The following is a 26,992-nucleotide window of genomic DNA, read 5'->3' as shown; positions in this document are numbered from 1 at the left end:
GGCCCCTATACTCAGTGGGACAGGCCTGGCTCTGTGGGCTAGACCTGGGCAGGGGCCAGCCCCACCACCCTCAGAGCTGCAAAGTCGAGGTCAGACACAGCGAGGTCCCACAGGTCTGCAGCCCAGGAGGTCTCCTGCACACACACACCCCATCAGCTCAACAGTGCCACCCCAGCCCTTGCAGCTCTTCCACCCCCAGGAAACAGGAGTCTGCAATGGGGAAACCACTTGATTTGGGACTGAAGAGCAGACCCCCGGCAGCAGGAAATTGTCTTAGAGATGAAAAAGTCCAGTTAGTCTTAAACTTGCTAGGTCACCGGTTTCTTTGAGAATCTGACATATGTTCCCAGTTCCAGAAAAATACCTTTGCTTAGATCAGACAAACTAAAAGCTTTTTTTTGTTTTAGGAAAGATTTTTGCTATAGGGCATGTGCGCTCACTGGAAAGACAGCAAGTGAGAAATCCCCAACCTCCCCCCCCGGAGGATGGCAACGCACAATCCCTTTTCCATTCTCCTCTCAGGATTTTGGCCACGCACACATGTGTCTGGCGTGAGTTTTAAGCTGCTGGATCCAGAACTCAAACTATGGTCAACTCCCTGGGAGCAAGTAATGAAACTGAGGCCCAGAGAGGGGCAAGGACTTGCTCTACATCTTACGGCAGAACCTAGCCTAGAAGCCAAACCCCTGCCCCAGCTCCCAGCAGCAGCCTAAGAGGCCTGTCATCCAGGGAAAAGGCCTCAAGGAGGGGAGGACACAGGTGGAACTGGGTACATAGCTTTAATGTGTAACAACTGGCCAACTGGGAGGATGAGACCCCCAGGCCCAGCACTTCTCCCACAGTGTCTGGGACTCACGTGCTTGTCCCAGCCCTGGGGCCTCTAAGTCCCCAGGAAGGGTGGAAAAGGAAGCTGGATGGTTGGGGACTCGGCCCCAAAAGTTTAGGGAAGCAAACACAGGGGCTAGTTGAATTTGGCCTTGGAAAAATCCATCTCCGGGTGCTGATCCATGAACCTGGGGAAGTAGGAAGAGAGTAGGACGTGAAACACATCGTCTTTCCCCATCAACATAGAACCCTGAGCAAACTTGGAGCCCAGCCAGGCGTCCGGAGGGGAGGCCGGTCGAGGTGCCAACACTGGCACTGTTTTCTGCAGGTGGCCAGTGACCACCTATTACCCCTTCCTACCCTGAGCTGGCCTTGCCCTCAAGATGACCCCAGCAAGTGATTAGGGTAGGCAGGCCAAGGCCATAAAGCCATCCACCTGGCTGGCTCACCCTGCAGGGGGCAGGACACACTCACTGCTGCCACCCAGGTCTAAGCCCAGGCACCCGCCCTCCCACACCCCATCGCTGAATTGCTTACTTCTTCAGAATCTCCTGTTTCTTCTGCTCATCCGAAGTGGGCAGCCCCATGGACTTCTGTCTCTGGTCATACATCATTTTTTCCACCATGCTACGGGTCTCACTGTCCAGGTCTGACAGCTGGGGACAGGCAGTGACAGGAACGAGTAATGCTCTGGAACCACCTAGGCTCCTCAGCTCCCTGCTAGCCCACCCCCAACCAGCCAGGGCTCACCTTGGAGTTCTCAGGGTTGATCTTCTTGGTATTGATCTCGGGGTCACTGGACACCAAACGGCTCCACCATTCCATCTTATTGATCTGTGAGGACAGGAGAACCAGGGGTCAGGAGGTGCCCCGACCTCTCCACAACCAAACTCTCTCCACTCCACATCCTGCACCTGAAACCCACACAGGCCTATGCTGGGACCAGGGTACCGATGAGCAAGACTCCTGCCCTCCCTGTGGCTGGCAGAAAGACAGAGGCAAAGTTACAAATCCGTGTGATAAGGGAAAGAATCAAGCGCACAGGGAGATACGCGCTGAGGTGTGTACTAGATTAGAAATGGGCAAGAGGCTGGGGCCTGCAGGTAGCATATGGCTATGCCACTGAACTCCCACATGGTTGACTGCAGTTCGAGTCCTGAAGCTGACGGCCTGGGGCTCCCGCCAGGCACGTGTGTGTGCCCAAAATCTCAAGAGAGTGAAGAAGGGATTGTGGTAATGTCCAACCCCCCGGAGGGTGATTTCTCGCCTGTCTCTGTCTCTCCAATGAGCGCAACACATTATAGCAAAAATCTTTCCCCATCACCCCCCCAAAAAATGGGAAGGCCAGCAGCATGGTGGTGAAGGCACTGCACTCCCACATGACCAACCACGGTCTAAGTCCCAGACGTGGCAGCTTGAAAGTCACACCGGACACATGTGCGTGTGTGTCCAAAATCTCAGAAGGAAAAAGGATTACGACATGGTCGTCCCCTCTTCGCAGGCTTTCTCACTTTACTTCTCACTGTCCCTGTCTCTGGCGAGCACGCAGGCTCTATGGAAAAAACCCTGGCGAGGGAAAAAATGGGAAAAAGAAGAAAAGGCAGGAAAAGACATGCCATCTGGAAGGGGCAAGGGCATGGACTGTGGGTGAGTGGCACCCATGCTGGTAGGTGGGCTGCGACAGGCTCCAGTGTGCATGGGAACTTTCGGTGGATGCTTGGCTCTGTACAGAAACCTGAGGGCACAGAATTTTCTGTTTTGTTCACTGTTCTCTTTCCTGAGCTTAGTACCTGGTAGTCTCTGGTCATACATCATTTTTTCCACCATGCTACGGGTCTCACTGTCCAGGTCTGACAGCTGGGGACAGGCAGTGACAGGAACGAGTAATGCTCTGGAACCACCTAGGCTCCTCAGCTCCCTGCTAGCCCACCCCCAACCAGCCAGGGCTCACCTTGGAGTTCTCAGGGTTGATCTTCTTGGTATTGATCTCGGGGTCACTGGACACCAAACGGCTCCACCATTCCATCTTATTGATCTGTGAGGACAGGAGAACCAGGGGTCAGGAGGTGCCCCGACCTCTCCACAACCAAACTCTCTCCACTCCACATCCTGCACCTGAAACCCACACAGGCCTATGCTGGGACCAGGGTACCGATGAGCAAGACTCCTGCCCTCCCTGTGGCTGGCAGAAAGACAGAGGCAAAGTTACAAATCCGTGTGATAAGGGAAAGAATCAAGCGCACAGGGAGATACGCGCTGAGGTGTGTACTAGATTAGAAATGGGCAAGAGGCTGGGGCCTGCAGGTAGCATATGGCTATGCCACTGAACTCCCACATGGTTGACTGCAGTTCGAGTCCTGAAGCTGACGGCCTGGGGCTCCCGCCAGGCACGTGTGTGTGCCCAAAATCTCAAGAGAGTGAAGAAGGGATTGTGGTAATGTCCAACCCCCCGGAGGGTGATTTCTCGCCTGTCTCTGTCTCTCCAATGAGCGCAACACATTATAGCAAAAATCTTTCCCCATCACCCCCCCAAAAAATGGGAAGGCCAGCAGCATGGTGGTGAAGGCACTGCACTCCCACATGACCAACCACGGTCTAAGTCCCAGACGTGGCAGCTTGAAAGTCACACCGGACACATGTGCGTGTGTGTCCAAAATCTCAGAAGGAAAAAGGATTACGACATGGTCGTCCCCTCTTCGCAGGCTTTCTCACTTTACTTCTCACTGTCCCTGTCTCTGGCGAGCACGCAGGCTCTATGGAAAAAACCCTGGCGAGGGAAAAAATGGGAAAAAGAAGAAAAGGCAGGAAAAGACATGCCATCTGGAAGGGGCAAGGGCATGGACTGTGGGTGAGTGGCACCCATGCTGGTAGGTGGGCTGCGACAGGCTCCAGTGTGCATGGGAACTTTCGGTGGATGCTTGGCTCTGTACAGAAACCTGAGGGCACAGAATTTTCTGTTTTGTTCACTGTTCTCTTTCCTGAGCTTAGTACCTGGTAGAGCAGGTGTCCAGACACTGTTGAAAGGAATGTGTGTGCAAACCTAGCAGAAAGCAGAAGGTTCTATTTCAGTCCTGACCCTAGAGGCAGGGGCACATCTCAGAGTTCTTTGCCTGACTCTCCTGGGCCTACTTTAAAACCTTGGCCTAGGGATTAGTGTGCCCATTCGTCAAGGCCCCAGCCTGGTTCCTGTCCCTCTGCCCCTGTCCTGGAGGGCTGGGCCTCACAAACCTTCTCCAGATGAACAGTCACCATCTTGCCGTCCTCAATGAGCCACGAGCTCTCCTCCACCTTCACCTCGCTGTGCAGCTCACCATCAATGACCGCAGGCTGCCCCCGGAGCCCCAGCCGCAGGTGCCGCCGCTGGATATCTACCACCACGTCCTTGCCCTTCAGCCGCAAGTCCGTGCGGAAGGGCACTGCTAGCTGCACGGGGGGGGCATGGGCGGTAAGGAGGGGCCACAGGGGCGGCCAGGACCCCAGGCTGGCTCCCCGCCTCTGCACTGGCCCCTGCCACTCACATCCAGCTCCGACAGGGTCTGGGTCCAGCGGTAGTTAGGGAGGTCTGCCCCATTGCCCAGGTTGGGCTTCAGTTTTCCTTTGTCCTTCTCGTCTTCCTCCTCCCCGTCCTCTTCGGCCTCCTGCTCACAATGAAAGATGCTCAGGTACTCCTGACAGACCAAGACTTGATCCCACGGCCAGACCCAGGAGTTCTGATAATGAACACACCCAGCCCTGCCCACTCTAAGGAGGGCAGACCCCAAGACCTGGTCCACTGGGAACCAGAGGTGAGTCTGGTTCTGATCTTTGCCCAAGAGCAGCTCTGGCTCCCGCCATGTGACCAAGGGCACAGCCTGGCCCGTAGACCTCAGCACCCTGGATGGCATCTATACAGGTCCTGCCTGCTCTGGGTCCTGGGCATTTCTGTCCAAGACTTCAGTGGGTTTTTATTTACTCAACCTAGATGCTTCAGTCCAAAGTCTGAGTAGAATCCTGAAGTATAAGAAAGATCCCCAAAACTAGTGGAGCAGAGAGAGTGGGAGGGCATTCCAGAGAAAGGGTAAGGCTTGGAGAACCCCCACACGTTCTCAGGACCTAGCTTGCCCCAAGTCTCTCACCTGCTTTCCTGAAGAGTCAAGGCTGCCATTCTTGACCTGGGCCTCATGATTCTCTGCATCCTTTTTCTGTGGCAAAGAACACAGTGGTTGGCCACGTGGTGCCCACTGCCACTGCCACTGGGGACCTGAGGAGGAAAGCCCAGCCTCACCTGATCAATCTCCAACTGCAGCCTCTCTGCCTCCTCATCTGTCAGCTCCTTGATCTGGGGCCCAGGGGTTTCAGACGTGACTTCTTTGGCCAGCCGGGCTGCCCGCTCCGCCTTCTCCCGCCGCTCAGTCTCCTGCCGAGCTCTCTTTTCCCTCCGGGCCTTCTGTGCCAGCTGGTTGTGGTGGCTGAAGGTCTGTGTGATGAGCTGGGGAGGAAGAGAAGGTGATGAGGCATCGGAGAAGGGGACAGTGAACCAACGACTGGAGTCTGGCCCGTCTCGACTGGCTGGGTGCCCAGGGGAGTGCTGTTCACTCTGGACCTCAGTTTCTTCATCTGTGAAGGGGGGTGATACACTTACTCACAGAGCTGTATCGAGAATACCTGCCAGGTACCTGGCTCAATCTTTAAAGTGAAGCTGTTAGAAGGAGAACTCGGGTCTCAACCCCTCTGAGCCTTTCCTGAGCTCTCAAGTGTGTTATAACCTGCTCTTCTGACTGATCTCAGTTCCTGTCCCTATCCAGTCTCCCAGACTACAGCCCCAGCCCTGCAAAGCCCAAGGAGTTATATCAGCAGGAGGTCATGGCACTTTCTTGAGGAAAGAGGCTGGCCTCCCTCTCCCCAGCCAGCAAACGATCACTTCAAACCATCTTCCACCCACTGCCCCTTCTCCCATTTCCACCCCGCCCCACCCCAGCCAGCAAGTGGCCTTCACACCAGGGCTACTCCAATACTTTTGCCACCTGTCACTACCTGGCTCTACAACCTGGGGCAAGCAAATGGCTTTGATGCTTTCAAGGCCTCAGTTTCCTCATCTGTCACAAAGGGAGTCCGCCAGGAGCCTGGCCGCATCACAGCCATATGTGAAGTGCCAGCTTCCCAACAACCTGAACTGCCCAGGCTGTGCATGTCAGCTGGTGGGGCTGATGGGACTGGGAAGTAACACTACTTCTGCTACAAAAATACCAGAGGAGAGACGGCACCACCTCCAGTTATACTCGTAGCCCAACCCGGAGGATCAGCATCACCAGAACCTGGTAGACATGCTAACCCTCAGGCCTGACATCAGGCCTTCAGAAATGGAAAATCTGGGTATTTTTTTTTAAAAGATTTATTTATTTTATTTATTCATTCATCTATTTTAATTTGACCAGAGAGGGAGGGAAAGTGAGAAAGCAAGCCACTAGGTCTGGGACTTGAACTGTGGTCGGCCACATGGGAGTGTCCAGCGTCTTAACCACCATGCTGCCTGCTGGTCCCCTGGGTGTGCATTTTTAACAAGCTTCTGGTCAATTCTCAAGCACACCTGAGGGTCACACCTGAGCTGAGATCCCAGTGTACTCCTACCTGCGTGACCTGAGCTCGTCTCTTCGTGCCTCCGATTATCTTTTCTTTTTATAAGGTTTTTTTTGACACACTGCAATCCAGCCAGCCAGGGTCATGGGCGTGCCCGTGTACACATCTGGTGCACTCAGACCACCCAGGAATGAACCCCGAGCCCTCTCACATGGCTGCAGCACTGCACAGCAGCACCCCAATCACCTGGGCCCGTCTTATTATCTCTAGAAGCACTCTGGCACACCTGATGTTCCACTCTTCTAGAACGTCCTTACCCCAAGTCTTAGACTGCCTGGAAAACTACTCATCTCTGAGACCAGCTCAAGTCTCCTGAGTGTCACCTCTTCAGCAGGCCCAGGACACACCCAAGAAACCCAACTCTACAACCGACACAGGGTATGCGCGCACACACACATACACCTGGAGGCCTCACAGGGCCTTTTCAGACCTCGGAGGGTGCTTTCACTCTCTGGTGAGTACATGCACGCTCTGCCAAATAAAAAAAAAAAAATTAGAGAAACAGTAGGTCATAAGGCCGTTACACCAGCACTGACTGTTCCACCACAGGGCCCTGGTCCCAAGTCCCTAATCAGGGAGACCTTGAACGCAAGCCATCTGCCAACCAGTGGTTAAGAGGCAGCCCTCCCCTCCCAGTGATAGTAAATCATGTCACATCCATTTCTCCTAGTCCTTCCTAGCTCCTGGAGGTTAAGTGAGGGCAGAGCTAAACCAGGCAGAGTCAAGGCCAATCGGAGGCCTCTGACCCCTCCTACCAGTCTCCTCCCACCAGGGTTACCCAGGCCTAGCCATAGGCAGACACCCCTAGGTGTGGCGGCCAACTCAGATGTGCCGACCTAGAAGCTGTCCAAGTCAGCGTTAGTTGTTGACCTCATCTTCGCTTGCTGAGCCATAGTCCAGCAGGGTGGGAAAGCGGCAAGGAGGGCTGGCCTGGCCTGCTCAGGGTGCAGCCTGAGCATGAGCTCCCCTGACCTAGGCTGGGTAACCATGACCAGGATGTTAAGATGTGCTCCCTCCAGCCTGGTCCTGAGCTGAACTGAGAATGACGTCCTGACCCAGACCACCCTGTGCAGGAGGATGGCCTCCACACACGAGGGAGATGATACGCTCCCTACGGTAAACAACTGGCTCACTGTGGCAGGAGCTCAGCTAGAGGGCCCTGCTGAGAGCCTTCCCTCCTGAGAAAGTCTACTTCCCTACTGCGGTACCCTCAGCCCACTCACACGGCAGAACCCACTGGGCTGGGCAATGCGCATGGCCCCCAACCTTCCGTCTTCCTAGCTGCCCCTGACAAACGCCCTGGGAAAACAGGACTCCAAGGTTTCAGCTAGAGGCAGAGCGCCTGTGAGGGGCAGAGCAGGCAGGCCCTCCTCTCAGGCATAGATCCAAAAGGGCCCCCACATTGCAACTACAGGGCCAGCACTGGAACCGCTGCTCTGATACCCAAATGAGGGTCTCCCTGCCCTCATCAACAGGCCGGGACCTCGGCAACCCTCTCTTTGTCCTGTGGTTCCTGTTTTGAGGAGCGGCATCACCATCTATCCAGGAGCCCAACGAGTACAGTCACCTGTGGACATCCATCTGGGACCTATCCTAACCATCCTCACCACAGCAGGACGATCCTGCCGCTCTCCCCAGAGTCTGGGCCTCCAGCAAAACAGTCCCTGCATAAAACAGACCAGAGCGCCCCACAGTGGCAATGTAGACCTCCCTCCATATGGGTCCTCGCAGACCTGGCCTCCTGGGAGCTGCTCTCAGCCCGCAAGATCAGACTCCATTTGTATGAGTCACAGCCATGCCCTCTCCCAGGCAGGCTGACCACCCCACCCACCCCACGTGGTTCATGCTGTTACCTGGGAACACTTATCTTCCCATCCTCAGCTGTCTAAATCCTAACTCATCTTTCAGACCGCTCAGATGCCACATCCTCCCCCAAACCTTCCCTGATTTTCACTAAACAAATGCCCTCCCTCTTTCCTGTCAATGCCAATAAAATTTTTTTTGAAGAGGTTTTTTGCTACAGGGCACGTGCACTAACCAGCTAGAGACAGAAAGCAAGAAATCACCCCCCAGGGGGGATGGCCACGCCGCAATCCCTTCTCCTCCATTCTCCTCTCGGGATCTTGGGCACACACACACACGTGCCCGGCATGAGTTTAAGCCACTGGGTCCGGGACTCGAACCGCGGTTGACTACATGGGAGTCCAGCGACACAGCCATTATGCCAATGCCCATAAAATTTAACCCCAGCCCTTGTAATAACACCCTCTTCTTTGAGTTGAATTGAGGCCTGTGTCTCATCACCCTTGAAAGCAGTACCCTTGCTGATTTATCTTATCTTAGTGGCATCCAAAGTACCTCAGATACTTTTCTGAAGGCAGAAACAGTTTATGAAACGGTTATTATGAAAACACTAATTCAGGGCCAAGCCAGTGGCACGGTGGCTAAGGTGGCTGGAACCCACAAGGTTGACTGAGCAACTCAAATCCCACACCTGGAGACTTGAGAAACATGATGGCTACATGTGCATGCATGCTTGAAATCCTGAAAAGGAGAAATAGAAGAAAAGGGATTGCAGTGGGATCATTCCCCATGGAGGGGTGCTTTCTTGCTTTCTCTGTCTGTTTTTCACCAAATGCAAGCATCATCAGCAAAATTTTTTTAAAATAATAACCTGGACCAGCAGTTAGCACAATATTAGGCTATGTCGTTGGGCTCCCATGAAGTCGACCGCAGTTCGCATCCCAGACCCAGTGGCTTAAAACTCACGCCGGGTGCGTGTGCGTGCATGCCCAAGATCCTGAGAGGAGAATGGAGAAGGGATTGCAGTGTGGCTATCCCCCCGGGGGGGTGATTTCTCACCTTCTGTCTCTCTCTGTCTGTCTGGGGAGCGCACAGGCCCGATAGCAAAAACCTCTCCAAACAAAAAAGAAAAAGAAAATAGTAATAATAAGCTAATTCAGGGGCTGGCTTCTCAGCCTGGTGATAAACGGAACTAGATTCCACATGGGCAACTGTTCTAGTCCCTGCCCAAGGAAACTGAGAAACATTCCAGGCATGTATGTGTGCTCCACATCCTGACAAGATTGACAGGAAAAGGGATGACAACATGACCATGCCCCATCTGGAGGCGTTTCCTCCCTCTCTCTTCTCTGACAATTAACCATCACCTAGGTGGCTAAATCTCACATGGCCGACTGTGAGGTTCAAGTCCTGGGCCTGGCAGCTTAAATCACCAGGCATGAATGCGTGCATGCCCAAAATCCTGAGAGGAGAATGGAGGAGGGACTGCGGCATTAACATTTTGAAGGGAGCTTTCTCACCTACCCATTCTCTCTCTCCAGTGAGTGTACATGCCCTTTAATAAACTTTAAAAATAAAAAAAAAAAAAAGTCTAATTTAGGCTAACCCTGTAGCCCAGTGGTTAAGGACGTAGGAACTCAATTGACCAACCATAATTCCATGTGCGCATGTGCCCCAAATCCTGATGGGGCAGCCCCCTCACCTAGTGGTTAAAGGAACCAGATCTCGGGACCAGCAGTTATTGTAATGGCTATGTCACTGGACTCCCATGTAGTGGACTGCAGTTCAAGTCCCGGACCCAGTGGCTTAAACTCACACTGGGCACGTGTGCGTGCGTGCCCAAGATCCTGAAAGAATGAAGGAGAAGGGATTGCGGCGTGGCCATTCCCCTGGGGGGGGTGATTTTTCACTTTTTTTCTCTCTGTCTCTGTCTTCCTGGTGAGCGCCCACACCCTGTAGCAAACCACCCCACCCCCAGAAAAAAAAGGAACCAGATCCCACATACTCCAGTTTAAATCTAGGTGCGTTCTCATGCGTGCCCAAAGTCCCCAAACGAAATGAAGATGGACTGCAGTCCCCTCAGGGGTGCTTTCTCCCTGTCTCTGGCAAGAGTATGCAACTGTCTGGCAACTTTTATTTTTTTATTTTTATTTTTTGGAGAGGTTTTTGCTATAGGGTGTGTGCACTTGCCAGACAGACAGAGACAGAGAGACAGAAAGCGAGAAATCACCCCCCAGAGGGGATGGTCACGTCGCATCCCTTCTCCTCCATTCTCCTCTCGGGATCTTGGGCACGCACGCACACGCGCCCGGCATGAGTTTTAAGCCACCAGGTCTGGGACGCGAACAGCGGTCGACTACGTGGGAGTCCAGCAACATAGCCATTACGCTAACTGCTGGTTCCCGCAACTTTTATTTTTTAATTGGGTTTGTTCCATGGTCTGGTGGTTAAGGCTGCCAGATCTCCACATGACCAATTGTATGGTTTGAGTTCCAGACCTGGCGACTTGACGCCAAGCACATTTTTGTGTGTACCTAAAATCAAAAAAAAAGAAAAAGGAGGGAGAGACGGAGAAGAGATTGTAATGGGACTATTCCCCACAGGAAGTGTTTTCTCTTTCCCCTCTCTAGAGAGCACATGCACGCTCTAGCATACAAAACCAAAAATGCGGATGAGAAGGAGGAATGGAGGGAAGCAGACTGCTATGTGACCACACTCCACTGGGGATATGCTCGCTCGCTCGCGCTCTCCCCCCCACCCCAAGCAAGGGCACTTGGAAACTAGCAAAACTGTACTGGGAAACTATACCTTTACTATGGGGCTAACAGGTGGCATGGTGGTTAGGATGCTGAACTTCCACGTGGCCAACCGCAGTGTGAATCCCAAAATCTCTCTCTCTCTAAATACACATGCTATAGGGCACATGCTACAAAGCAAATAGAAAAATAATAATAGTAAATCAAATTAATAAATAATTCTAAAAAAAAAAAAAGATTCCAATAATACAAAGAATCCTCAGGAGAGGCGGGACTCCCAAATGGCTGACTACAGTTCTGGTCAGGGACTTGGCACCTTTTCTTTAAATTATTATTTTATTTATTATTATTATTATTATTATTTTCCAGTTTGATCAGAGAGAGACAGAGAAAGAGAAGAAAGCGAGCCACCAGGTCCAGGGCTCAGAATGCAGTCAGCCATGTGGGAGTCCAGAGCCGTTAACCACCACCTGTCAGCCCCCAGGTCTGGCACCTGAAAATCATACCAGGCACATACGTCTCTGTGCCCAAAGTCCCAAGAGGCAAATTAAGAAGAGGTTACAGCACGGTCATTCCCACAGGGGGAAATTTCTCACTTTCCCTCTCACTGTCTCTCTTTTTCTGGGTGGGAAGAGTTTTATCTTACAGGGTGCATGCAATCGCAAGAGAGGCGGAGACAGAAAGTGAGAAGTCACCCCTGGGGGGAGTGGCCACGCCACAATCTTCCTCCATTCTCCTCTTAGGATTCTGGGCATGCACGCACAACGTGCCCGGTGTGAGTTTTGAGTCGCCAGGTCTGGGACTCAAACCACAGTCAACTACGTGGGAGTCCAGCGACATAACCATTTTGCCATCTACTGGTCCCCTCATTGTCTTTGTCCTGTCTCCAGAGGATGTACGTGCTCTACAACAAGAAGTTTTTTTTAATTTTTTTAAAAAGACAGACGTTCAAGTATCCTTTACTGACAGCCAAAGACTTTTTATAAAGGGTGGGGAAAGCAGACTTATCTAAGAGTAGGGAGATGCGCCAGCCTGTGACATGGTAGTCAAGGAGGCTGGATTCCACATGGCTGACCTCAGTCTAAACCCCAGACCCAGCAGCTTGAAAAATACACCAGGCATCAGGCTGGTAGGAGGCATGGTGATTAAGAGTGCTGGACTCCCATATGGCCGACCCCAGTTCAAGTCTCAGACCTGGTGGCTTGCTTACTCACTTTCTCTTTCATCTTTCTCTCTCTCTCTCTCATTCTGTCCCTCTCTGGTCAAATAAAAAATATGGGACCAGCAGATGGCATAATGGCTACATCACTGGACTCTTCCCATGTAGTCAAATGCAGGTCAAGTCCACACGCTGAGTGCATGTGTGTGCCTAAGATTCTGAGAGAAGAATGGAGAAGGGATTGCGGTGTGGCCATCCCCTCTGGGGAGTGATTTCTCACTTTCTGTCCGTCTCTGTCTGTCTGGTGGGCACACGGGCCCTAATGCAAAACAAAACAAAACAAACAAACAAAAACTCTTCAAATAAATAAATAAAATTTAAACGATTTTGAAGAACCAGGCACATGTATATGCATTTCAAAAAATCTCAAAGGCAGGAAGAAATGAAGGAAAAGGGACTGCAGTGTGACCATTCCCCCATGGGGAGTGCTTTCTCACTTTTCCTTTCTCTTTCTCTCCAGCAAGCACACGCGCCCTCTGACAAATTAAAAAATAAAGTAGGGGGGACTTGGGAACTGTGGTAAGGCGTAACAGACACCTCCTGATGCAGAAGGCTGCAGGACAGTAGTTCGCTCGGGGCATGCACAGAAAACGGGGCCTGGGCAAGCAGCAGTCCCATCTCCTCCGGTTCTCTACCCTGCCAGATCTGGGCAGGCACCAGTCTTGCCCAAAGCCCCATACTAGTATCAGGAGGCAAAAACTGTCTGTATCCCTCAACATAGATTTTCCACCTTGACCAAGAACAACTACCATCGGTTAAAACTCAAAGTATGTTTAAGTCTATGAGTTTATGACAATGAGGGGGAAAACCCACCTCACTGGTCACCTGGAAGATGCTGGGGAACCAGGTAATGATCTGAAGGCAGTAAGCGGGAGCCTTTTTCTGCATATACTCTGAAGAAAACCAAAAAGTTAATGAAGGAAAAATTTCAGCGAATAAAGAAAGAGGGGCAAGCAGGTGGCATGGTGGTTAAGGTGTTGGATTCCCACACAGATGAAATGGTTCAAGTCTCAGACCCAGCAGCTGGAAAAATCACACCCCACACATGTGTGTATGGATCCAAAATCCCAAGAGGAGACAAGAAGAGAAGGAACTGTAGAGTGACCATCCCCCCTCACCAGAAGTGCTTTTTATTTTTTTCCCTGTTTTTGGCTTTTGCCATAGGGAGCATGCATTTGCAGAAGTGATAAAGAAAAAATCACTCCCCTGCCCCAGGGGGATGGTCACACTGTAATCCCTTTCCATCCTCCTCCTGGGATTTTGGGCATGCATGTGCACGGTGCGATTTTCAAGCCACCAGCTCCAGGGTTTGAACCATAGTTGGCCATGGTTGTGGGAATATAGTGCCTTAACCACTACCCCACCTGCTGGCCCCCATAGGGGGTAATTTCTCACTCCCCACCTCTCTGTCTCTCTCCAATGAGTCCATACATCCTACAACAAAAACCTATTAAAAAAAAGAAGAGTGACAGAAATCAGCATTTTGCAAACCTAGAAGAATGAAATATGGATTTAGATGATGGATGACGAGACAGTCGAGCACAATGTACTGACGGAGTACACATGCCACGAAGCAGCTCTGGGGAAGGAAGGAAACACACACACAACTGAATCAGTACTGCCAACACACAGGAAACCCAAAGACAAAGGAACAAGCTGAACGACAATATGGGGAGCCCCATACAGCAAGAGATACACTGGGCCAGCAGGTGGTGTGGTGGTTAAGTGGTGACTCCCACATACTCCCACATAGCTAACCATGGTTTGGTTGCATGGCCAAAATCCCAAGAGAATGGTGGAGAAGGGATTGCAGCGTGGCCATGCCCCCTGGTGGGGGAGGGGTTGATTTCTCACTCTCTGTCTTTCTGAAAAGGACACACATCCTATAGCAAAATTCTCTCAAAAAAACAACATAGTTAGTATCTGTCCCGTCACTTGGAACTTCCGGATGGGCGCGCCTTTCACTCTGCTCTAGTTGGGTCCCAAGACAGCCTCAGGATATGGGGCTGGCTGCCAGAAAGACCCAGGCATAGGCAGAAGGTAGAACTTACAGCACCTCCTCCTTCGAAGAGGGGATCTGGAGATTTCATTACCAGCTGCCAGTGATTTAATCACTCTGGTGTGTGCGGTGAAGAGTTCATAAAACTCCTCTTTGAAATTCTACTTAATCTGGTTCTTTTGGGGACACTGGTAATTCCCAGAAGTGAGATTACAGGCTAATGTAGTACCTTTAATTTTTTCATGAACCGCCATACTGTTTTCCATAGTGGATGCACCACGTGACATTTTCACTAATACTGCACAAGTGTTCGGTGTTCCAATTTCTCCATATCCTTGCTAACCTTTTATTGGGGGGAAGTGGGGCTAGAAAATCCTACCAGGTATGAAATATACGTGTGTTCTGGTTCTTTCTCTTCTTTTTTAAATGTCTGAGGGCATGTGCACCAATGAGAGAAAGCACCCTCCCAATGAGGCATGGTCAAGCAGCAATCCCATATTTTCCAATTCTTTATCCTGTCAGGATTTGGGCAAGCAGTAACACATGCTCAGTGGTTTTGCCTTCTTTTTTTAAGATATATTTGTTTTTAATTTTATGTATTAACATTATTCTTCAATTTTGACCAGAGAGACGGAGAGAAAGGGAGAGTGAGAAAGCCAGCCACCAGGTCTGGGAGTTGAATTGTGGTTGGCCATGTGGGAGTCCAGCAACTCAACTACCACATCACCTGCCAACCCTGCCTTTGTTTCTTAATTTGCCATAGGGTGTGTGTACTTGCCTGAGATAGACAGAAAGTGAGAAAGAGTGAAAAACACCCTGAGGGAGCATGGCCAAACCACAATCCCTTCTCCAGTCTCCTCCTGGGATTTCGGACGCACATATATATGTACCCAGTGTTTTACTTTTGGAGGGGTTTTTGCTATAGAGCACGTGTGCTTGCCAGAAAGACAGGGAGACAGAAAGCGAGTAATCACCTCCCAGGAGGGCTGGTCATGCCACAATCCCTTCTCCATTCTTCTCTCGGGATCTTGGGTATGCACGCACACGCACCAGGATGAGTTTAAGCCACCAGGCCCGGGACTCAAACCACGGTCGACTACATGGGAGTCCAGAGACATCGCAATTATGCCAACTGCTGGTCTCCATCCAGTGTTTTTCAAGCCACTGGATTCAGCCACCTCCACTCATCTGCTGGCCTACTTGGTACATTTTTCAAACCATCAGATCAGGAGGTTGAGGATATGCACCATGGCTGCCAGGTGGGATATGGCTCCCTTAACCACTAAGCAATGGAACCCATTTTTTTTTAAAGATAGGTTCTTTGGGGGTCCAGCAGGTAGCATGGTGGTTAAGACACTGGACACTCCCACATAGCCAACCATGGTTTAAGTCCTGGACTTGGTGGTTTGCGTTCTCTCTTTCTCTCTCTGCGTGTGTGTGTCTTGCTCTGGTCATATTAGAAAATAAATCAATAAATAATAATTCTTAAAAAAAAAAAAAAAGACAGGATCTTTGTCACACACATTCCCCCTGCCATGGCCTTCCCAAGTTGTTGGCATTACAGGTTCCACTATTGCATCAGTGTCTAGGTTGGACCAGGAATCAAACTCAGGCCTTCTGTATAATCCCAGCCTGCAGAGCATAGCATCTTAGCAGCACAGGCCACAGTGACTGAGCCAAACTCACTGTGGTTTTTACCTGTGTTTCCTTAATAATTAGTACTGTTGAGCATCTTTTTTATTTTAAGTTATTATTATAATTTTGTTTGTTTGTTTTGCTATAGGGCACGTGTACTCACCAGAGAGGAGAGAGGGAAAGTGAGAAAGCAAGCTGCCAGGTCCAAGGCTCAAATCACAGTTGACCATGTGAAAATCCAGCACCTTAACCACCACACCACCTGCTAGCCCTGAGCATCTTTTGTAATAAAAGCTTTTAAAGTTTTCAATTATCTTTCACCATAAATGGCCAAAAGTATCCTTTTTTTCCCACATCCCTATTTTTATCAATCTAACAGGAAGAAAGGGGCATCTGTTTCTTATCATACATTTCCTTGACTATTAGTGAATTTGAGCACCTTTTCCTATGTTCTCTGGATCTGCAGTTCTTGGAATTGCCTAGTTTTCCATTTATCCTTTTCTTGTCAATTTAGAAAAGTTCCAGCAGGGACCAGCAGATAACGTAATGGCTATGTTGCTGAACTCCCACGTAGTCAATCGCACTTCGAGTCCCAGACCTGGTGGCTTAAACTCCTGCCAGGCATGTGTGCGTGCGTGCCCAAGATCCCGAGAGGAGAATGGAGAAGAAGGGACTGCGGCGTGGCCATCCCCCCTGGGGGGTGATTTCTCTCTTTCTGTCTCTCTGTCTTTCTGGTGAGCACACGCGCCCTACAGCAAAAACCTCTCCAAAAAAATAAATAAAAGTTCCAGCATGTTAAATTAACTATGAGATTTTAATCTGTCCTCTCCATTGCCAAATTTTTTCCTAACCTATTTTTTTCTAAAGGATTATTTTATTTAGCTTTATTATTATTGTTTTCCATTTTGATCAGCCGGAGAGAGAGAAAGTAAGAAAGCAAGCCACCAAGTCCAGAACTTGAACTGTGGTCAGCCATGTGGGAGTGTCCAGAGTCTTAACCACCACGCCGCCTGCTGGTTCTGCTAACCTATTATTCAATAGACTAAGTCGACATGTCTCTTTTACTAAACATACTGTTTTTTTGGTAATCTCCTAGAAGGTGCACGTACTTGCTAGAGAGAGGAGAGGAGGAAAATGAGAAAACCACCCCCGAAGGGGATGATCACGCCTTAAACCCCTCTCCTCCATTTCACACACACACTGAAAAGTGTTTTGTAAGCTGTGGGTCTCAGACTCAAACCATGCACCTGGCCATGTGAGATCTAGCGGCCTTAACCACATGCCACTAGCTGGCCCCTAAACATACAAGGAAACAGGTATCTTTTATGGCTTCCAGTTTAATAATCTTTTTTTTTTCCCCCTGGGGAGATGCTAGAGTTTGTATGAGCGTACCAGAAACAAAGATAGAAAGCACCCTCCATGGAGAATGGTCATGCAGCAATTCTTTCTCTCCATCTCTCCCGCCTTTTGGGATTCTGGGTAAGTATGCACACACCTCATGTGTTTTTCAAGCCATGAGGTCTGGAACTAGCACTGTACAGTCAGCCCTGTGGAACCTCACAGTCTTCACCATACCAACTGGCTGGCGCCCAATTTTGAAATTTTTTTTAAAGCCTCTCCCACATAAGACTATAGTTTCCTAGCTTTCCTGACAAGGCTTTCCTTGATCTGCAATTTACATTTATATATGAGTAAAACAGTTGGCCTAATTGTTTTGTCTCCTTGTACAAATACCCAGTTAGAGCAAGACATTGAATCATTCTTTGACTACTGGCCTCCATCAGCACACTGGACACACTAAATCCTCCTATGTAGACTTTCCTTCTGGATTCTCTATTTTACTTTGCTGGTCCATTTTCCTCTTGAATCAATGTACAGCTTATGAGCTCTACTACCTTCCCAGTAAATTCTAAATCTCAAAACACATCTGGCCCCAAAGGGTTCGGAAAAGGGACTGTGGACTCGTATTCACATGTGCGAGTGACTTCATCTATACTACCTTTTCTATCATTAAAAACTACAGTGAAGTAAGGATTACCCCATTATAGCTAAGAGGGAAGAAAAATTAAGCTCTGAGGTTTAGTGGTTCACCCACAGCCATGTAGTTGTAGAGCGGAAGAGATGGGCAGCAAGACTTAAAGCTATCCTGCTCTTTACCGCTGCACGGGGTTACGATGGATCTGGCAACCTGTACATAGGAGGTACTGAGGAGTTATTGTGTCATCACTGGAGAACAAGGAGGACAGGTTTCTGCGTGCCTCAGAGACTGACCAACTTCCTGGGAAAGAGCTGAGGAACACGACAGGGTCTAAGAACCAATGGATATCCAACATGAGCTTGTTATCATCATCCCCTTTTTTTTTTTTGGAGAGATTTTTTCGCTATAGGGCGCGTGCGCTCGCCAGACAGACAGAGACAGAGAGACAGAAAGTGAGAAATCACCCCCCAGCAGGGATGGTCACGCTGCAATCCCTTCTCCTCCATTCTCCTCTCGGGATCTTGGGCACGCACACACACTCGCCCGGCGTGAGTTTTAAGCCACCAGGTCCGAGACGCGAACCGCGGTCGACTACGTGGGAGTTCAGCGACATAGCCATTACACTAACTGTTGGCTCCCATCCCCATTATTTTTAAAATACTACTTTTTCTTCCGTTTTGCTATAAGGCACATGCACTTGCCAGAGAAAGACAGAGAAAGAGAGCCAGAGAGAGAAATCATCCCACAAGGGGCACCAACAGTTGACGTAATGGCTATGTTCCTGGACTGCCACAGAGTCGACCGCAGTTCGAGTCCTGGACCTGGTGGCTTAAACTCACACCAGGCACATGTACATGTGTGCCCAAGATCCTGAGAGGAGAAGGGACTGTGGCATGGCCATCCCCCTTTGGGGGTGATTTCTCACTTTCTGTCTCTCTGTCTCTGTCTTTCTGCCGAGCACATGCACCCCACAGCAAAAAAAAAAGTCACCCCACAAGGGACGGCCACACTGCAATCTCCTCTTCTCTCAGGATTTTGGGCATGCATTCACATGTGCCTGGTGTGATTTTTTTTTTAAAGAATTATTTTAGTGAACTTTATTTATTATTATTATTTTCTAGTTTGATCAAAGAGAGGGGAAACTAAGAAAGCAAGCCACCACATCCAGGACTTGAACCACAGTTGGCCATGTGCGAGTCCAGCACCTTTAACCACCACACCACCTGGTGGCTCCATGCCTGGTGTGATTTTCAAGTTACCACATCCAGGACTCAAACTGCACAGTCGGCCATTGGTAATCCAGTGCCTTAACCTTCATACTACCTGCCAGCCCCAAGGTACCACTTTTAAATGTAATCGAAAGGTCACCTCCAAGTGACCTTTAGAAAACACATACCTTGACCAACATGGGAGGGGGCCTGGGTTCGCATTCCTAGACCTGGGTTCTAGGACCTCCCTAGAATCTCCAGGTGCACACATGCGTGTAAGCTTGTTATCTGTGCTGGCTGAGACCAGTGGTGGATTGTGGCATAGGGACTTGGTTGGGGACACCTTTCTCTTTTATAGAAAGAAATTAAAAAATAAATAAATAAATCAAAATGGAGTTCCTCTCTAGGCCAGCTTCAGAAGGATGTACTGGACCCAGCAATTCAGCAAGGTGAGGCCACATGGGAGGCCTGGTTTGATGCTAAAAGGCTGGGCAGAGTGGCATGCTCCCATTGTCCCAGCTATCTGGGAGGCTGAGGCAGAAGGCTCGAGACACAGTAATATGCTAATGCCTCTTGCCAAACACACATGGGCAGGGTCGTGGTACATCTTTCACTTCTTCCATCTACTCATTTTTCATACTTGAAGAATCACTGCCTCGGGAAGTTTTCCCTGAGCCCACAACCTGGGTTAGTCCTTGTTGCATGCTCCTGGAACTTAGGCCCTAACGCCTATCACTTTCTTGTTGCCTTTTTTTTATTTTTTGGCTGCACTATGAAATCCATTAAAACAAAGACCATGTCTGTATTCACTTCTACAATCCTGAAGTTTCTGATATAGGACTTACCATAACTATTCACTGAATGAATGAATGACTACTGGTATTATATGGGAGTACAGCCCAAGAAAAACTGAAGTGCTAGTGCTAACAGAGAAAGTATGAGTCAGAAAGGGTCTGCCAGGCCAGCCGAGGGAGTGGAGGGAGGACGGAGTCACCTGTCTTCAAGACACACCGTGTACCACACCACCACCTTGTTAGAACCCTGAAGTCACAGAAAGCAGTTTGCAAAATGTCTTCCAGTTACTGAATCTCTTAAGTCTAAGTGAAAATAAATATAAAGGTTATAAAAATCTTGGTATAGGGACAGCTGGTAGCATGGTGGTTGAGGAGCTGGATCCAAATGGCCTACTCCATGGTTCGAGTACCAGACCTGGCAGCTTGTAAAATATGCTGGGTAAGTCTGCATGTGTGCCCCAAACCTTGAGAGAATGGAGAAGGGATAATGATGTGGGCGCCTCCCCCCAAAAAAGCAAAACCTCTCCAAAAAAAGAAAAGAGAAAAAAAAAAAAAAGAAATCAGGAAAAACTTCAAGGTGTTAGAACTAGTATCATAAAATAAAGAAAATTCCTAAATCCTTAAACTTTGTTTCTGCTTTTCTTTTCATCTGGAGTTTTTGCTATAGGGCCCGTGTGCTCGCCAGAAAGACAGAGAGAGACAGAGAGACAGAAAGCGAGAAATCACCTCCCAGGGGGATGGTCACACCGCAATCCCTTCTCCTCCATTCTCCTCTCAGGATCTTGGGCACGCACGCACACGCGCCCGGCATGAGTTTAAGCCACCAGGTCCAGGACTCAAACCACGGTTAACTATGTGGGAGTCCAGCGACATAGCCATTGCGCTAACTGCTGGTCCCTAGTTTTTCCTGATTTCTTAAGGAGTAATTATATTTCTGAAGATTGGTAAGTCCTGAGGATGGCAACTCACTGCACTGTAATTTCTATTTATTTATTTCTTCCTTCCTTTCTTCCTTCCTTCCGTTTTCTTTTTCTTTTAGATTTTTGTCCTTGGGCATGGGTCTTGCCAGAGAGAGACAGAGAAAGTGAAAAATCACCCCTGTGGGGAGGTCAGCTACATGGGACGTAGCCATTACGCTAACTGCTGGTCCCTGCTTTTTTTTTTTTTTTTTTTTTTTGCAGGGATTTTTTTTTTTCCCCATAAAGCCAATTAAACCACCAAAAAAAATTGACAGCAGTTTGAGTCCTGGACCCGGTGGCTTAAACTCACGCCGGGCACGTGTGCGTGCATGCCCAAGATCCCGAGAGGAAAATGGAGGAGAAAGGATTGCGGCATGCCCATCTCCCTGGTTGGTGATTTCTCACTTTGTCTCTGTCTCTCTGGTGAGCACACACACCCTATAGCAAAAACCTCTCAAAAAAAAATAACAAGAATAATTTCATTTAACTTTATTTATTTTAATTTGACCAGAGAGGGACAGAACAAGAGAAAGAGAAGGAAAGTGAGAAAGCAAGCTGCCAGGTCCAGGACTCAAATCACAGTAGGCCATGTGGGAGTCCAGCGCCCTTAACCTCCACGCCACAAGCCAGCCCCTAAATCCTTAAATTTTGGGTCACAGAACCTACAAAGATTAATTGGTTGGCTTTAAGTTTTCTTTTTCTTTTTTTTGGTAAAGAGATTTTTGTTATAGGGCACACGCGTTTGCCGGAGACAGAAAAATCAGGAAGGATGGCCACGCCACAATCCTTTTCCCTCCATTCACCTCTCAGGATTTTGGACATGGACTCACACACCCCTGGAATGAGTTTCAAGCATCTGGGTCTGGGACTTGAACCATGGTTGGCCATGTGGGAATTCAGCTATGCAACCATTATACCATCTGCTGGTCCTGGCTTTGAGTTTTCTTAAATGTTTGCCTAAGCCTCAATTTCTTCCTTTTTTTTAATAGAGAGGGTTGTTTGTTTGTTTGTTTACTACAGGGCAAGTGCACTCACCAGAAAGACAGACAGAAACCAATCACCCAGCAGCAGGGGATGGCCATGCCTCAATCCCTTCTCATTCTCTCAAGATTTTGGGAAAGTACACACATGCACCCAGTGTTGACTTCAAGCCGCCAAGTACGGGACCTGAACTACAGGTCCCTATGTGGGAGTCCAGCAACATAACCATTATGCCATCTGCTGGTCCCCTAAGCCTCAATTTCTAACGTTTGACCACTCTCTACCAACTAGGTGATTAGTAAAAACCTTAGGCCAGGAACATAGCAATTATGCCACTGGACTCCCACATAGCCGACCATGGTTCAAGTCCCAGACCCAGTGGCCTGAAACTCAGGCCGAACACATGTGCATGCATGCCCAAAATCCTGAGAGGATAAAGGAGAAAGGATTGTGGCATGGCTATCCCTCTTTGAGGGTGACTTCTCACTTTCTCTCTCTCTGGTCAGCACACATGCCCTATAGCAAAAAAACTCTCTTAAAAATTAAAAAACTGATCATTCTTTTTTTTAAAAGAATTATTTTATTTCAGGGCTGGTAGATGGTAGCTAAGGGTGCTGAACTCCCAGTCTTTTTGGTGAATTTTTCCAGGTCAGAGGTTCTCTCTTCTACATCTGAGATTTGATCTTCTGCATGATCTAATCTACTTCAGATATTTTCAAGGGAAGTTTTGACTTTCTGTATTGCAGACTTCACCTCTAACAGTTCAGTTTGACTCTTTTTTTTGATACGTAGCTCCTCTTTCAGATAATGCAAGAACTTCCTCACTTCCTGGAACTCGTCTCTTTCTCCTGCATCTTCTGAAGTTCTTTGTCTCTATTCTCTTGCATCTCTGTTAGCTTTGTCACTGAATATTTCAAATTCTTTACATGACATTTCCATGAGTCCCCAACTCCCACATGACCAACTGTGGTTCGAATCTCAGACCTGGTGGCTTGCTTTCTCACCCCCCCAAACCCACCCCTCTCTGGTCAAATTAAAATAAATAAATAAATAAAGTTAAATAAAATAATTCTTGGAATTATTATTATTTTTATTTATTATTATCTTTATTTTATTATTATCTTTATTTTTATTTTATTTTAAATCTGACAAAAATATTGATCATTAAAAAAATAAAAACTTTAGGCCAGCCAAGTGGCATAGTAGTTAAGGTGACCAGATCCCACATGGCCAACTGTACAGTTTAAGACCTGGACCCAGCTGCTTGAAAAACATGCCAGGCACATAAGCATGCCTAAAATCCCAAGAAGAGAATGGACAAGGGATTACGGCATTGCCATTGCCCTGGAGGGAGACGCTTTTTCACTTTTCCTCTCTGTCTCCCTCTTTCTTTGTAGCGAGTACACATGCCCTGTGGCGAACTTAAAAAAAAAAAAAACCTCTTCATTAAAAAAGGAACCAAAAAGCACGGTGTCAGGGCAGAAGGCAGGCTTACCACAGATAGGTTTCACCCCTGGTTCTCTCACAACTCAGGTCAAGACTTCAGACAGGTCTAAAATGTTCCCAAGCCAATTTCCTCACTGGTAAAACGGAAGTTAACACTAGCCCCTCTCGTAGAACTGCTCAAGGAATATGGGAAATAAGGGAGCTAAAGCGCCTTCCGAGGAATGGAGCTCCAGTAACTGACAGTTTGCTGCCCGTCCTCCAGTCCTCTCCCGTGGCATTCTGTTTCTGCTGAAGGTTACCATTATGCCAAAGGAAGGCCAGGTGAGCTTTTCTTCTGAAGAGACAGAACTGCCCAAAAAACAGCCATCTCCAACACTCACCTTCTCTGCCATCCCCTCTTCTCCTCCAATGAAAAAGTCTGTTTTTCGTCGTAGGAAGCTGAAGAAAGTGTTCACAAGCTGGATGAGAAAAGGAGAAGACTGAAGTTGTAAAGGTGCCATGCTAGAAGCCCGACTTCCCAGGATCCAACTTCCCTCGTCTAGGGGAACACGGGCCTTGACCATGTCACCACTGAGCCTCCTGAGGACACATTCACGCCAACGGGTCCCCTTGGTCATTTCCATGAAGTCGATCCTAACCTTATCTAGATCACCCAGAAGGCAGAGTTCTCATTTCCTGTGAACGTGAAAAGTGCATTATGGGCTAGAAGCAGCCTGAATAGTCCTCTGCAGCCGCCAAATGCCTGGGCCCCACTTTTTTCTCCAGAAAGTAAAAAGTCCACAAAGCACTGGCTAAATTTCAAGGGAAAAGCCAGAGAAGGGGAGAAAACAGGAGCCAGCAGGTGGCATGGTGGTTAAGGGCACTGGACTCCCACATGGCCGACCACAGTTCGAGTCCTGGACCTGGCAGCTTCCTTTTGCACTTTCTCTCTCTCTCTCTGTCTCACTCTGTACCTCTCAGGTCAAATTAAAATAAATAAAGTTAAATAAAGTAATTCTTTAAACAAAAATGTGTGTGGGGGGGAAAGAAGGTAAACATGGACTGACTCTAGCTGAGAGGTATCAAGTGGTTGGGCTCATGAATTTGAGTATCAGACTGATACACGTTAGCTCTGAGGGGGAAGTTTCTGAACTCTGTAAAACATAAATAGCTACAGGACCTACTTCTCTACAAAAGGATTACCAGATGCTCAAATGAGGTAACCATGGTGGGATTCTTAGCCTTGTCTCACACAGAGCAAGAAACCTACTGGCAGAGGAGCCTCGGTGAACCACAGCTCACTCTGTCTACACCCACAACACACGCACTCACCAGTTTTGGCTCAGAGGACACACTCAGTAGAACTCTTGCAGAATGAAATGATCTAGTCGTAGCCTAAGGTTAGGACATGCGAGTCCTTTTATTTACCAGAGTGAGAAGTTTTAAATCTGATGCTAGAATTTACCTCAATGGCTTAAATTCTTGCTTCTGTCTCAATAGTCAGAAATGAGCTTGCTCTCAAATCCAGTTGTGTCAACAATTTAGGGAAACGGGGACAAGCAGCTTTTTCGAAACTGCAAATCAGAAGCACTCTCCCCACCACAAAGGCCCTGGAAGTCCTCAGTCATCACTGGCACCTCGGGAATAAACAGCTCAGTGAAAACTTGACCGCCGGGAGACAGAATGGGCAAGAAACTGTGAAAAGCACACTAGCCTGAGGAGCCTGGGGAATGATTTTAGGCAAATCTCTGCCACTCTCTGCCTGTAGCTACTTTATAGAATTGAGTTCTGGACTCATTTTCACAGGCATTTTCTACCTCTATTTCTGTCCGAGACAAACTCCAGAATCTAGGTTGGGTCGGTCCATATCGTTCATACACAATGATGCATGATAGTGTCTAGTTGCCCAGCATTAATTATGCTTTCAAAAACGCTCTTTGTAAAACAGGTTTCTGTTCATCTGTATCTCCAGGATCCAGACCAGGAGTGTTTGGCAAATACCTGTTGAAAGAACATGCCTGACCACTGAGAATTCACTGCTCTTTGCTTCAAAAAACTCTCCTATAACCATTCAGGAAAATTGGGGATTCGTAATTTTATCTCGCAAACACTAAAACTGAGTGAGGCTCAGAGAGCTGAAAACGCCCGACGATGGCAAGTGGTGAAAACCAATTGCGAACACAGACCTCTGGTTCCAAACCCAGTCAAGCCTGAAAAGACCACGTGCTAACGGCACCCCGCCGCTCCCCCTACCCCATCCGAGGCCTCGCTCCAAGTTTGGGTAGATACAAATCACTTAGTCTGGGACGGTTCATTCCAATGGCTGCTCTACGGGAGCGGGCATCAAAGAGAGAGGAGAACGAAAGATGTGTAAGACCAAAAGCTGGGGGTGCCCTATGGCTCCGGGGGAATTCCAAGAGCAAGTTCAGGGAAGCCGGAATTACTAGCCTAAGTACTACAGAGGGGCGCCGGAGGCGACCGACAGGAGAGGTGCGACCTCTCAGCTCCCCGCAGGACCGCCGGACCGGAAGCTGGGGCGCGGTGAGAACGTGGAGGCTTCCCGAAGCCCGCGAGGACCACCGAAGGCACAGAAGGGCGCAGGGAACGTGGCGAGGACTGCCGGGCGGGCGGCTACCGCTGGGCCAGGCCCCGCCGGCGCCGCGTGGGCCATTACCTCCTGCACGCCGCCTTCGTGCTGCTGAGCCATGGCCAGCAACATGCCGTCGAACCGCTCCTCCTCCTGCTCTCCGCCCATCGCGCCAGGCCCGACCGCGCTCCAAGCTCTGCACTAGCGTCCCCGCTCCCCTTCGCGCAGCACCGGGCCCAACGGGCTGCCGCTGGGCCAGGCCCCGCCGGCGCCGCGTGGGCCATTACCTCCTGCACGCCGCCTTCGTGCTGCTGAGCCATGGCCAGCAACATGCCGTCGAACCGCTCCTCCTCCTGCTCTCCGCCCATCGCGCCAGGCCCGACCGCGCTCCAAGCTCTGCACTAGCGTCCCCGCTCCCCTTCGCGCAGCACCGGGCCCAACGGATCCAGTCGCCTGCCTTCCGCAGCGGAGCCGGAAACACGCACGCGCCCGGCCGCCCAGGCCCGCCTTCTGCTCTCTCTTCCCGCCTCCGCCCCGGGCTGCGGCCACTGACCGCGCGGCAAACAGCCCTCTTCGCCAACCATTGGTCAGCTTGCTGAGCCAATCAGTGAGCACGTTCGTGAGTGGGTGGGCGGAGCCGAGGACCCGAGAGTTTGGCCTGAGTTGCTATGGTCACCAGGTGCGTTTTGGAGCCTTCTAGAAAGCCCTGGGCTCAAATATGATGGGGTTGGATATTAAGAAGGGACAAACTTTGCTCCTGTGCGGTTTTTTTTCTTTCCTTTTTTTTTGGAGAGGTTTTTGCTATAGGGCGCGTGTGCTCACCAGAAAGCCAGAGAGAGAGACAGAGAGACAGAAAGCAAGAAATCACCCACCCCCCCAAGGGGGGATGGCCTAGAAATAACCCCCCAGGGGAAATGACCACACTGCAATCCCTTCTCCTCCATTCTCCTCTCGGGATCTTGGGCACGCATGCACACTCGCCCGGCGTGAGTTTAAGCCACCAGGCCCGGACTCGAACCGCAGTCAACTACATGGGAGTCCAGCGACATAGCCATTACGCTAACTGCTGGTCCTCTCCTGTGCGGGTTTTTTTTTTTTTTTTTTTTTGAGAGATTTTTCACTGTAGGGCGCGTGCGCTCGCCAGACAGACAGAGAGAGACATAGAGACAGAAAGCGAGAAATCACCCCCCAGAGGGGATGGTCATGC

General features: G+C 49.5%; 1 protein-coding gene across 1 annotated transcript; it reads right to left on the bottom strand.

The window, feature by feature from the left end:
* Positions 1 to 762: 762 nt before the first annotated feature.
* NUDC (nuclear distribution C, dynein complex regulator) lies at positions 763 to 26,022 on the bottom strand. Its single transcript, XM_014591986.1, has 9 exons — positions 25,873 to 26,022; positions 23,600 to 23,677; positions 5,090 to 5,293; positions 4,941 to 5,006; positions 4,344 to 4,463; positions 4,054 to 4,248; positions 2,777 to 2,860; positions 1,363 to 1,481; positions 763 to 1,013 (listed from the first exon to the last, which is right to left on the bottom strand). The coding sequence occupies exons 1-9, from the start codon at positions 25,951 to 25,953 to the stop codon at positions 962 to 964; spliced, it is 999 nt and encodes a 332-aa protein (XP_014447472.1). The 5' UTR covers positions 25,954 to 26,022; the 3' UTR covers positions 763 to 961.
* Positions 26,023 to 26,992: the final 970 nt, after the last annotated feature.

Source organism: Tupaia chinensis, unplaced genomic scaffold, assembly GCF_000334495.1.
Source record: "Tupaia chinensis unplaced genomic scaffold, TupChi_1.0 Scaffold000628_1, whole genome shotgun sequence".
In the NCBI taxonomy this organism is placed as follows: Eukaryota; Metazoa; Chordata; class Mammalia; order Scandentia; family Tupaiidae; genus Tupaia; species Tupaia belangeri.
This window is presented reverse-complemented; position numbering and strand designations above follow the sequence as displayed.